At 39.6% G+C, this 13,543-nt stretch overlaps 1 protein-coding gene across 3 annotated transcripts in view; it reads left to right on the top strand.

Annotated features, from left to right (window-relative positions):
* Positions 1-4,991, top strand: part of sav1 (salvador family WW domain containing protein 1) — a 28,362-nt gene extending 23,371 nt beyond the window's left edge. For 2 of the 3 annotated variants that reach the window (XM_069915240.1, XM_069915242.1), the window contains exon 5: positions 4,005-4,991. In XM_069915240.1, the coding sequence (XP_069771341.1) occupies positions 4,005-4,218 (214 nt within the window). In that variant the 3' untranslated portion in view covers positions 4,219-4,991. The remainder of the gene's footprint in view (positions 1-4,004) is intronic. The other variant, XM_069915241.1, reaches the window with a different exon arrangement.
* The last annotated feature ends 8,552 nt before the right edge of the window (positions 4,992-13,543 follow it).

The following is a 13,543-nucleotide window of genomic DNA, read 5'->3' as shown; positions in this document are numbered from 1 at the left end:
TGCAGTTTTTTTGTGGTCCAATTTTATAATTTCAAGAAACATATGGCAGAATTACTATTGAATGTGCCGTCCTATTAAACTGCCTTGTAATGTAGCAATGGATTCTGGCAAAAAAATACATGAAGTGCTTAGCAGCTCTTGGCCCATATTATCTTGTAGGTTAAGGTTTTTTTTCAAGTATTCATCCCAGCATACTTTGATAGGGGGGTGAGGATTTTGTGCATATTTCTACATTCCTACTGTTCAAAAATGGTGGTGTTGGAGACTATTGAAGATCTCTCAAGACCTCTTTAATCTTGTGTATACCCTGAGATATTGATTGGAGCTTTAGGGGATGAAATATTTTTTTTAAATAATAATTTATATTTGCCAGGTTCTGAAGTAATATCTCAATGAAACTTGTGCTTTCCTCAATTTTTATCAACAAATTAAATTTCAAAGCAACAGTTGGTCTTGCAATGCAACCTAGATGTTTGCTTGGAGTTCAGAAATTGTAATGTTGTAATGTGATCCTCTATCAGTGAGACCAAACATGGGTTGGGTGACTGCTTCACTGGACACCTATGCTCTATTAATCGATCTCTACTTTATCTTTCCCCAACCATTCTTACAAGAACGTGTCTCTCTTTGGCCTCATCCATTGTCACAGTGCAGCCAACCATGAACATGAGGAAGAACACATCCTATTCATCCTGGTCACTCTTAAGCACAATGGCATCAGCATTGATTTTTCTAATCCCTGGTAATTTCCCCTCACCCCACCCCAATCTGATTTCACTGTTTCTCTACCTACTTCTATACATTTTTTTCTCTCTTTAACTTCTCCCCCCAATGATCCCTAGATAAAAAATTTTGATATATAATCCATGTAGCTTTGATAAAAGGTTGAATCTTGAAACATTGACCATTTTTAACCATTGATACCATCTCACTTGCTAAATTCCTCCAGCAATTCTTTGTTCAAATTTCCAGCATCCAGAGCTTCTGTATTTCTCTAATGTTAACTTCAGTAGGATTTTTAAAAATGAACACTTTGAACTTTGTATAAAGGAATTTAGGCATCAGTAAGAGTTTCCATAATTGGTCTTATTTTGTTAAAGATGAATTTTATCGCAACAGTTGATGAAAATGCTGCCTCAGCTCCATTGACTGTTTCACACTTGAAATTTGTACATTTTCCTCATGAGTATTCAGGTTGGAAGATCATAATTGGGCCTTGTAAATAGCTACTAATGTGTCAGCAAATGAGAGAATATGGGACGATTTGGTATACATATGGTGAGAATAAAATGTGATTGATTTTGATCAGTCTGTTTTGGTCTGTTTGGGTTAGGAGAGCTGAATGATTACTTTTCAAAGTACTGTACTTAAAAAGATTTTGTGAAAGAGGAAAAAAAGTGCCCAACACTAAAGTATTAGATAGTTTTAAATTGAAGCAATAAAATTGGATGTTAAATGGTGAGAACTTGAGTCCTTGTTCAATATTTTAATGTAAAAGTGACTAATCTGCATCATTTTTTGTTTTATCTAATCTGGATATCCCCTCCAGCTCATTTTTATATTTAAAAAAAAAAATTACAAAATGTTCTGGAAATAGTAATGCAGTGTGTCTGTGCATTGATAAAACCATCACACATAACCTTGAGATATGATACACTCTCGTCTTGTGTCCACACTACTAGGTATGCTTGGCACACCAACTTTTTACCAAGGCAAGGGCTCTCCACCAAGTAACTTTATCTGAAATACAAGTTATTTGTATCCGTCAGAACACACATGTTAAACTCTAGCCCGCGGGCCAAATTTGGCCCGCGATATAATTATATTTGGCCCTCAAGATCATATCAAAAATGTATTAGAGGTGGCCCGCTGGCCACCGCGCCAGTATAGCACATGCACAGTAACCGCTGTGTCCCAGGATGAGAGAGAGAGAGAGAGAGAGAGAAAAATCCTGGTCCTTGAAAGTAGTGGTGGGTGGTTTTATAAACACGCTGTCGTGTCCCCCCGCCCACCCCCCCACCGCAGCGCGGCCTGGCCGGTGTCAGGGGAAGCCAAGGCCGCTTCCCAGCGCCCGGAACTGCAGTGGCACAGCGTTTCTTGGAGCTGCAGATGGAGTCGGGACGCCGGAGGGAAGATTAGGGCTCCCCGCCGGGCGATGGGGGCGCAGGCCGCCGGCTGCCCTGCGCCTTCCCACCGGACCAGCGGCGCGTACCCGGAGTACACGTGGAGAGCGAGGCTGGTCGGGCAGGTAGGATGGAACACCCCGCCAATCTCGGGAGTGGCGTGGGCTGGATCGGGATTAGCCGCGCTCACCTGCTCCTCCACCGCTGACCGGGATTCCAGCATGGTCCTGAGCGCGGAGACTGCCCTGGAAAGCTCCTGGGACACCGGCACGGAAAGAAGAGCAGGGTCCGTAGAACATTACAGATCAGAAACAGGCCCTTCGGCCCTTTGACTCTACCTCGTGAAAACCCAACACTGGAGAAACTCAGCGGGTTAAACCGTATCCTTTATCCAGCAGAGAGGTACCTGACAATGTTTGGCCCTTGATCCCCCTCATCAATGTATGAGCGAAAGTCTGTGGTTCTCGTAAAAACACCAGAAGGGAGAAACTCAGCAGGTCAAAGGGGAATCCGGGAGAAACTCAGCAGGTCAAAGGGGGGTCCGGGAGAAACTCATCAGGTCAAGGGGGGTCCGGGAGAAACTCAGCAGGTCAAGGGGGGTCCGGGAGAAACTCAGCAGGTCAAAGGGGGATCTGGGAGAAACTCAGCAGGTCAAAGGGGGATCCGGGAGAAACTCAGCAGGTCAAGGGGGGTCCGGGAGAAACTCAGCAGGTCAAGGGGGGTCCGGGAGAAACTCAGCAGGTCAAGGGGGGTCCGGGAGAAACTCAGCAGGTCAAAGGGGGATCCGGGAGAAACTCAGCAGGTCAAAGGGGGATCCGGGAGAAACTCAGCAGGTCAAGGGGGGTCCGGGAGAAACTCAGCAGGTCAAGGGGGGTCCGGGAGAAACTCAGCAGGTCAAGGGGGGTCCGGAAGAAACTCAGCAGGTCAAGGGGGGTCCGGCAGAAACTCAGCAGGTCAAGGGGGGTCCGAGAGAAACTCAGCAGGTCAAGGGGGAGGGGTCCGGGAGAAACTCAGAAGGTCAAGGGGAGTGGGTCCGGGAGAAACTCAGCAGGTCAAGGGGGGTCCGGCAGAAACTCAGGGGGGCCTGACCTCGCCAGGACCGTTGCCCACTCCCCCTCCCTGCCGCAGGCCGACCCGCGACTCACGGTGACGGGGCCGCTGATCCGCCGAGATGCCGCCCTGCAGCGAGAGCCGATGCCCCCGCACTGTCGTTGTCCAACCCGATCGCCCGCAAACCCCGCCCTCCCGCACACAGGCCTGAGTAAGTATTATGAACTTTAATCTCAGGATAAAACGATCTTCAAATAGTTTCATGTCACAGTGATCAATATATTCCTGGTTAAAAATGGTCCTGCACCTGGATACAAGCTCATTAGGCATAAAACTTGAAAAGTGTGTAAATCAAAGGATATCTGTACCAATGGAAAAAGGGCATGGCAAATAACCCTGCTAGAGTTCATGCCCACAATCAGTCACCCATTTGATTGTTTCAGGAATCATGTTATTCTCCCACATTCTCAATAGCCCTCAGATTTTACTATTCGACAGCACACTAGCAACATTTGACAAATCCTCTATAGAGAAATATTATTTATTGAATATTTTATTTCTCATTTGTTAATGCTTCTGGAAAGAGTTTATCCCAAACTATTATTAAACATTTAGTTTAATAAGAAAAAGTTTAACATGTTGAAAGAAGAGAAAACATGCAGATGTTGTTGAAAATTTTCAATAAATATTTAGTTCGGCCCTCGACTTAGTCCAAGTTTTTAATTTTGGCCCTCCGTGAATTTGAGTTTGACACCCCTGCGTTAGAACTTGTGAAGTGGAAATGTTTTTTTTAATCAAATGTAATTTTATTGGTCTTTGCCACCTTTGCAGATATGATCACATTCTGAAGTGGGAGCTCTTCCAGTTAGCAGACTTGGACACTTACCAAGGATTGCTGAAATTGTTGTTCATGAAGGAATTGGAAAGGATTGTGAAATCATATGAGGCATACAGACAAGCTCTTTTGACAGAACTTGAAAGTCGTAAGCAAAGGCAACAGTGGTACGCACAGCATCATGGTAAAAGCTTTCCAGCAAATGTTTGACAGCCTAAGTATGCGAATATGTTCACATTTTCACTCATTCAATTTTCCTTTTTTTTTTACTGTATTTGCTATGAAGAAAACATCAGCCTGGAAGAAATCACTTAAATTTCAACACTTTGACCAAGTAAACAAAATGTTTTTCTAATTCTTTCTGTATATGTGATGGTTATCATTTTCCAGGTTTTTGTGCCTTGATTGCTCCAGAAGCAACACTTTTGCCACAGGCAGCAAATCATGAAATAAACTGGAGTATCTAACTTTAATTTCAAAAGAGAACAGTAATGTGTTTACAGACAAAGCCAAACTCAAGGACTTTGTTGTGAACTTTGGAAGCAATGTTTGATATTATAACATTGTTGTATGCCATTGTTAATGGTCAGAATGATGCATTTAAAATTTTATATACAACCAGTTTGAGACTACACTACTCCTCCCCCCTTTTTCATTTCTTTAGTTCCACATACTGCATTCAAGGAGGACATTGTTGTAATGTGGCACTTTTATTTGGCTTGTTCAGCAAGCATTTTATTAAACTAACGAACTCTCTTGCAAATCAGGGATACAATAAATCGTGTTTGAACTTTTATCAACTGAAGCATTTTGTACAATTGTAATAGTTTTGTACAATTACAAACTGATTAGCAAGAATGTATTTTCGTAGATGCCAGGCTTTTTCTTGAACATTAAAATTTCACAATGTATGTGGTTTCAACAATTCAGCAGTATAAAGATTGCTATTTATTATTTTAGTGCAATAATTAATAAACTTTCAATAAACTTTGTGATCTAATATTATTCATTGGTTCATCTTCCATAATTGAAAATTGCCATCAGTTTTGGGAAGGGGTGCAATTATTAGTATGATGTGTTGTATGTGCCTGCCTGTCCCGCATCAGACTTGTCAGTCACCAACAAGCCTGCAGCAGACGTGGACATACCCCTCCATAAATCTTCGTCTGCCAAGCCAAGCCAAAGGAGCAAGTATTGTATGTACAGGTATGTGCCACTTAACGTCCACGATATGTTCTGTGAAATTGGACATTATGCGATGAGGATGTTGTGCAAACACCTTATTACCTACTTAGCAAACCTATATGGGATACTGTAGTGTACCTGTAAAATTTTTATTTGTAAATAGGGATAAGTGTGGGGATTGATATGGGACAGTGGGATTAGTTGGGACTGATGCAGGGCTATGGGGAGAAAGCGGGGCAGTCAGATCAGTTTGGGTATACAATTTCCTATAGCTAGTGATCGCTTTTTCTAAATTGCTGTGGACTTGCGGTAACTGAATAATTATTGGACCACGGATGTACAGTACGTGAGGTTGGACATTGCCCAAATTGACGTTAAGTGTATATCAAAGGGCCAACTTGGCCCTTCTAATTCACGCTGAACTCTTTCTCCCACCTAACCCCTCTGACCTCCATTCAACCTGTAACCCTCCATTCCTTTCCTATACATATCCAACTTCTTAAATGCTAATATTGAGCATGCCTCTCCCACTTTGTCTGTAAACTTGTTCCATACACCCTCCACTTTCAGAATAAAGTCTCCCCTCATGTATCCTCTAACTCTCAACTTGTGTCCTCTCATTTGTATCTCCCCCTTAAAAGAAAAAGCCACTCCATGTCAACTCTATCTATCACTAATTGTAAATACCTCAATCAAATCCCCTCTCAACCTTCTACGCTCCAAAGAATAAAGACCTAACTTGTTTAACCTTTTCCTATAACTTAGACCCTGCAGCCCCAGCAATATTCTAGTAAATCTCTGCTCTCTCTCCAATTTGTTCATCTTCCCTATACTTTGGTGACCACAATACTCCAAATTTGGCCTCACCAATGCCTTGTACAATTTTAATATAAAATCCCAATTCCTATATTCAATGATCTGATCTATAAAGGCCAACATACCCCCGGGATCTTTGCATGGTTGTGCTGTAATTTCATGTTCGTTTATTTCTTTTAGCCCAATGAATCCTCCAAGTACTGACTAATTTCTAATTTCTGTTGAGATGCATAAGAATCTGCTTAGGTAAAGATCAGTCTTGGTTGTTATGAGCACAGTCAAGTGCACAGTTTCTCCAGTTTCAGGCCAAGGTGTATTGAGCTTGAGTATAATTTTGATGGCACCAAAATTATCACTGTTCCTGATCTCATGAGTCCGATCATGAAGTTGCCTCTTGCTGGGATGTATCTGAGGAGTCCATCTCCAAACCAATGCCAGGTCAGAACCAACAAACAATGGGAGTTCTAGAACTGCTGGTTAGGAGGCAGTTGGCAAGATTTTAATTTTTTTTGTTTTAAAAAAAACTAGTAAAATAATTTGCAGCAGGAGGCAAGACCGAGTTTTGCCTTCTACTGGTGACATTCTGCAGGCTGGGCTTTGCTATGCTGTAACAAGACCTCTCTGGATCCTGCAAATCAGAAGAAATAGCAAAGATTTGATTTGCTGTTGAACCAGATTGTATGTGATAATCTCTGGATGGCCTGGATAAGTGTGATCTAGCTGATGATTACCACTTTCTTCCATTGCATTGCACAGTAACTTGCTGCTCTATCACTGGGTCCTCTTGTTTTTTAATGATGTTCCTCGGGAAGAGACAAAAGCTTGTGCTCCTCTTTATCAAAGTGCTTAATTCTTTGCCAGATGATGTAGAGTGCGAGCTAATTTGGAAGAATATCAGAAAATGAAGCCTGGTGATTGATGGCAAGTATTTTTTTTTTGTTTTTGAAGCAATTCTACATTTGATAAGAGTCCCGAGCAGCCATATTCTGATGTTATTGTACTGACCTCGATATTGTGGTCTGTATTGTTCTGATAATTTATAAATTTCTAGCGATAATTCCCAAATTGAAATGTTATCGACAACTTTAACAAATCTACAGATGGAAAGCGTACTTCCTGGATGCAGAAGTGTACTGTGGGAGCTGTTTGGCTCCGATCCCAAAAAAAAGAGCTACAGAAGGTAGCGAGTGCAAAACTTACAAAAACTCCCTTCTCTCTGCACTCCCTCTACATTAACTGCTGCTTAGGAAAGACAGACAAGATATTGAAGAATCCCTACACTCCAGATATGGTCTTCCCTCAACCACCACCCCCCCCCCCCCCCACTAATTGGGAAAAGGCCAAGGAGAATGAAAGCACACACCAACCAACTGGATTAATGACCATTTCTTCTCTACAGCTATCCAACTCGAGTGAAACCCATGAGTCATGCTGCCCTTGTTTGGTGCTACTTGATCTTCCTTTCCATTGTAATATTTTTTTAAAATATGCAAGTTATGCTCTTTACACAGCCATGTAATGTTAGAAATGATCTGTTATTTTGCTTGCAGAAGAACCCTTCTCACTACTAGGCATTTTGTGACAAATGAAGTTAAAATTAATGCTCATTATGTAATATGAAGGCTACATTTTACAAATATTGAAAATGTGAAAGGAACACTTTTATAAATTCAGGTCTGTGATCTTTCTGGGTCAATATTCTGATCTTTCTTACCATAAAAATACTGCATTTCTGTGACTTGCTTTCAGTCCTTTTTTTTTCCCCTCACTGAATTCTCCCGTGTTCACAAGGACAAGGGTTTGAATACCACCACAATTTTATACTTGCACTCATGTAACAAAATTATCTTTTTTATTCTTGTCTCAGCCCTTGAGAGGTTAATATTTCCAGCTGGCAGCTTGGCCTATTCTTTGCTAATTTGGTAAAGATTTTTAAGATGATGAAAAGTTTTTTTATTTCATAGTTCCAAATTATTTGGGAGTATCAGGGTTCATAAAATATTTCTGATGGAACTTTTGAAATAAAAAGAGAAAATACTGGAAGCAGGTACAATATAAAAGAGCTGGAGAAATAGAGCAGATTATGCAATGTTTCAGGCCAAAAGCTTAAAATTGTGAAGGCAGATAAATTGTTTTATCATGAAATATGTCTGTCCAGTACTAAATAGTTTCAGGACATGGTGGTATTCAATGGTTAACTTAACAGAGATCAAAATTCAGAGACCTGGGGTCAAATCCCACCATGTGTCAATCGCAGCATCTGCAGATTTTTGTATTTCACTCAAATGCCACGATGGCAGGTTCAGTAGACTTGGAAATTTGCTGTCTCGGGAGTGCCTTTTAGGGAACGAAATCTGCCATCTCCATCTGCTGTACAGTTTTTAAATACATCCAAGTCCAAAGCCCCTAGTGTGAATGACTTTTTTCTGGCTCAGCAATAAGTGCTGGACATAAATACACTGATGCTGCATTGCTACTTTTGTTACACAGGTCCAAATCATTAGTGCTGGGAAAAGTTTGATAGTTCATGAAGTAATTATGCTAATGTGGCTGAGTAGTTTATTTTCAGTGGTTATTTGATTGAGTTATTGCTTTCATACTCCTTTAACATTATGCATCAAATACATTTCTGTAAGATTATCCAGATGTCTAACCAAATCAGAAGCTATGGATGAACCAAGAGATCTGCAAACTGCTAAAGAAAGACTAGATGTGAGATTTGGGACTGGAGGTTCAGAAATGTACAGGAAGTCCAGGCACAACCTCCAGAAGGCCATCACCAATACACATAGACAATTCTGAACCAAGTTGGAGTCTCAGAAAGATGCCTGACAGCTATGGCAGGGCTTGCATGCCATCATATCCTGTCAGGCAAAATTAGGCTTATCATCAATTGTGATACATCTCTTCCTAAGGAGCTCAATTCTCATGTCTGATATCTCTGTACTTTGTCTTTGAGGCTGAAGTGAACACCAAGCCTCTGGCCCAGACATAATATCTGGCAAGGTCCTTAAAACCTGTACAAATAAAATGGCTGGAATTTTTGTGGATATTTTCAACCACTCACAACAGCAGTATTGGTCCCCACCTGCTTTAAAAGGGCTTGCAACATTCTGGTGCCCAATGACTATCTGCTGGTGACACTGACATCTGCAGTGAATAAGTCCTTTGAGAGGTTGGTTAAAGAGCAAATCAATTCCTGTGCCTGAAAGGACATAGCCCCTCTTCATTTTGCATATCACCAAAAATAGGTCAATTGTAGATCACCTGGACCACAGGAACGTTCACCCTAAAAATATTTCACCAGCAAAACAGCTGGCCCTGACCACATCACACCAGTAGAACTCATAACCAAGCTAAAGGACCGGACTCTGTCAAACCCACATCCTTAACGTCTTTATTGGTAGGCCTCTATCAGTGCGGATGTGCAACATCACCTTCATGCTGAAAATCAGCACAGTGACACACCAAGGTTGTGTGGTTTATCTCCTCTATTCCTCAGCACCCAAGTTCAGGTACAATTCAAATCTCCATATTTACCACCATTGTTGGCCAAATTACTCAAAATGAAGAGTGAAATGCCTGATGGCAGGCATTTGCTGAAACAACATGGGATTCTATTTTGATACGTGTTCATTCAGTTTCTCTGTGCTTGACATTCATTAATTCAGTTTAAAGTAGTCCATTGGGCTCACTTTTCCAAAGTTCAGTTAGCTAAATTTTATCCTAACCTCTCCTCTAAATGTGATAAATGTATAACTGAGGAAGGCACTTTTCTAATCATGTTTTGGTTATGGACTCTTGAATTTCTGGCATTTTATTGTTATTTCTTGATATTAACTTGAGTCTTAGTCCTTTTTTGCTATCTTTGGAGTAAGTAGGCTAATGGATTTTACATTTACTTCTTCACAATCCCATGTTGTAGCCTTTGCTAGAAGGGCCATTTTACTGAGATGGTAAGATGTTTTCCCTCCCACCATATACAATGGTTGTCAGATGTGATGGCATGTCTTTCTCTAGAAAAAAATAAGTGTCCTACTACTGCAATGGATGTTGATTTTCTTTCACTTTGGGGTTCTTTTCTCAATTATTTTCAAAATTTGTAGATTAATTTTGTTTTTTTTTAAACCCCATTCCTATTATTAAATGGACTCCTTAACTTGGCCAGCTGCTCCTATAGGGTGGGGCTAGATATTTAGTTTAGAATTTTTTCTCTCCTTTTCTTCCATTTTAATAACATCGGTTCATATGTACCTTGTTTACTGTTTGCAATTTGATATTAATTTAATTTATCATTATGTGTACCTATGTAATTTGGTATGTTCAAACCAATTAAAAAGTTTGAAAAAGAAATTATTGTTGATTTTAGAAAGGAGAGGCCATGCACCATACCTTGTGCAGTGATGGAAAGGAAGTGGAGTGAGTCAGCACCTTCAAGTTCAGAGGAGTTCATTTTTCAGAAGAACATTACTGGAAGCAGCACATTGAGGCAATCATAATGAAGGCACACCAGCACCTCTACTTTGTAAGGAGACTGAGGAGATTTGGCAAGTACTTTATTGAATTTCTACAGATGTACTGTGTAAAGTATACTGACTGGTTGCATCACAGCTTGGTTTGGCAATTCCAGTGTCAAGGAACACAGAAGGTAGCAAAGACAACTCTGCCTATCACAAGCTCTGACCTTGCATCTATTGCAGACATCTATGTGAAGTGCTGCCTCATAGACGACCCCCCCACCCCCCACAACTTCTTCTCACTGCTCCCTCTGTGTCGAAGGCACAGAAGCCTGAAAACCAGCATCTCTTGGTGCAAGAAGTTTCTTCCCAAAAATTATCAGAGTTTTGAACCTCCCCTTGGAATTCTGTCTGCTCTATTGCAAATCTTTCTTGCACTAGAATACTGTGAATGTATCTATCTGGTGCATTTATTTGACTCTTAATTTAATGCTATTAGTTTGCCATTATAATTTTTCACCAGTACCTGTTCAGTTGCAGCAAGTAAGAATTTTGGTGTACATGTATATGACAATGACCTCCTAATCATTATAATTGAGTTGTTTGGAAAAGATGCCAAAGAAATATCCTGGATAGCAATAATCTGCTTGTGAATGGCTTGAGCATCCATTCCAGACAATTAGTGGCTATTAAGTTGTGTTCTTGAAATGAATGATTGGAATATCTGATTATAGTTCAGCGAGGAAATAATTTCTCATGATTGAAGTATTTTCCATGATACTGCTTTGGCCTTGTTCTACATTATTGTGTCTTAACACTTTTTCTCTATGTATTTCCTTCAGTTTGATGTATATCATCTAAAATGGGTTGACAGAGCTCCCACTTACATATCCAAACCTTTCACTCACCTTACCATAATTAGCTAAGCATGGGCAAACGGTTAATGTTCGCCTGACGAGCTTGGAGATTGAAATCCTCTGATTATAAAATGTAATTTTTTTTTCCCCCAAAACGTACGAAAAAAAGCTGCATTTTTGGAATCATTTGTCCCTCTTACTGGTAAGCTGGAGCCAGTAATATGGGATGCAAAAGTAATTTCTGAATTCATCTTTAACAGCACTTGTGTTCTTTTTGTCTAATGTTTATACTGCTGTTTTCTTACTTTTACTGGGACCTTGCTGAAAGGTTGCTCTAATTCCTTAAAAGCTCATTGGTGGCTATAAGGGCTGAAAATGATGTCATGTTAGAAAAGCTTCCATCTTATTCTGGATCATGTGTTCAATAAGTTTGCCTGTTACCTTATCTTGTATTTTTTTGAGGACGTGGCATATTGTTAGCATTTGGTTGGTTGGCTGCCAGGTGTTTGCTCAGGTGTGCTGTAATGTTGGGTACCATGTGTATTTTAGAAGAAAATTTCACAGCATGTGATGTCACTGTCACATATGACAGCGGTCCTGGTGGTGGGTTTTTTTTACTCCAGCTAACAGACTTTTAATATCTAAAGTCTATTGTGGATGGTTACAAGTGCTTCTGGTCTAGTTTTTGTCAATTCCGTAGAAATGGGGTTCATCCAAAACTGTTTTATGTCGTCTCGTGTCGTTTAATGTAGCACCATGGTTTTTAGAGGAATATTGTCTCATTTTTTAACTGTGGTTTTAAAATGTCAAATGAAGGTAAACTTGAACTTGTTCCAGTAATCTGTGAATCCCAGTACATTACACAGCACAGGAACTCATAGCTTTAGATCCAGTTAAACCTCTTGGCAAGTTTATATCGTTGAAGCCAGTAAAAGAAAATTTGAAGTATGTCAGCCAGTAACAGGTCATTTCTATTTGTGTAGAGGTGTAAATGAGATTAATAGTTTGCAATTTTTTTTGAAAAACAAATGCAATAGCTACTTAAGATGGAGGAATTGAATACATTATTCAGACGGAGAGAATGAAACGAGTAACTTTAATGTTTTTAAAAACAAATGAATGCATAGCTCAGCCTATAAATATTGAAAATGTGTCTGTGTTAAATAATTTGTCAAAGCAAATATGATCACTACAGCACTAAGTATTTTTTATCAAATGATTTGAGCAATTACAATAAGGCAAGAATAAATTGGATTGTTTTTAATGTCATAACAATATTTGCTACAATTTAACTGCATTTCAGCTTTCTTTTAAACTGAATGTTTAAAAAGTGCAAAGAATGTCATTACACTATATAATTGGGTAAGAATTTGAAATGCCACTTAAATAGTTTCCTGTAAACTGGACAGGAACATAGAGCCAATCAAACAAACTGCGGGAACTCCAACTATATAAAATGAGCCCTTCCAGCCTCAATAAATCTCAGAGCTCAACTTCCTGCACTGTGAGTGTGTGTGTTTCTTTGAGGCAGTCAGCTACAATAGCATATTTGCGGTTTCTGGATCCTCAAACACCCAAATAATTTTTTTTTATTTCATATTCAAACTGCAAACAGTTTATATTTGTTAGAAATCTATGTCCTCTATCTTACCATTGACATCAGTAACGAGGCACAATTATTTCCAAATTTTAATCCTCTAAATAGATATTCCCACGATTGGGTCTGCCAGCATAAAGTAATTTAACCTTTTATAATTAAAAAAATGCAATCATTTTAATTGGTGTTTGTTATCAATTATTTTAAACTTATGAATGTTGGACAAAACTTTAATTTTTAATTCAATGTTTAACACTGAAGATTAGTTTTCACCTTCAATAAATGGTGAAAGTGGCACAAAATGGAACACATTTTCAGCATTGATACTCTTAAGAATGAAATTCTAAATGACTTTTCCCCCTCTTCTGGAAATTGTTTATAATGATTGCCCGTGCATCTTGTGTTGCAGCGATTTCTAATCGTGTCAAAGCAGAAAGTGGCAACATAAGCAAATTGAAAAGATAATAAAATGAACATGTTTCTGTATTAAAGTGAACAAATAAATATTAAATATAAATGTTTAAAGGGAAAAATGGAATTGGTAGATCTAACATTTTATCACCACCCCATCAAACATGCAGCCAAGCTCTTACTTTAACATCTTACAAAAGAAGCAAAGCACA

The sequence above is a fragment of the Narcine bancroftii genome, chromosome 2, assembly GCF_036971445.1.
Source record: "Narcine bancroftii isolate sNarBan1 chromosome 2, sNarBan1.hap1, whole genome shotgun sequence".
In the NCBI taxonomy this organism is placed as follows: domain Eukaryota; kingdom Metazoa; phylum Chordata; class Chondrichthyes; order Torpediniformes; family Narcinidae; genus Narcine; species Narcine bancroftii.
This window is presented reverse-complemented; position numbering and strand designations above follow the sequence as displayed.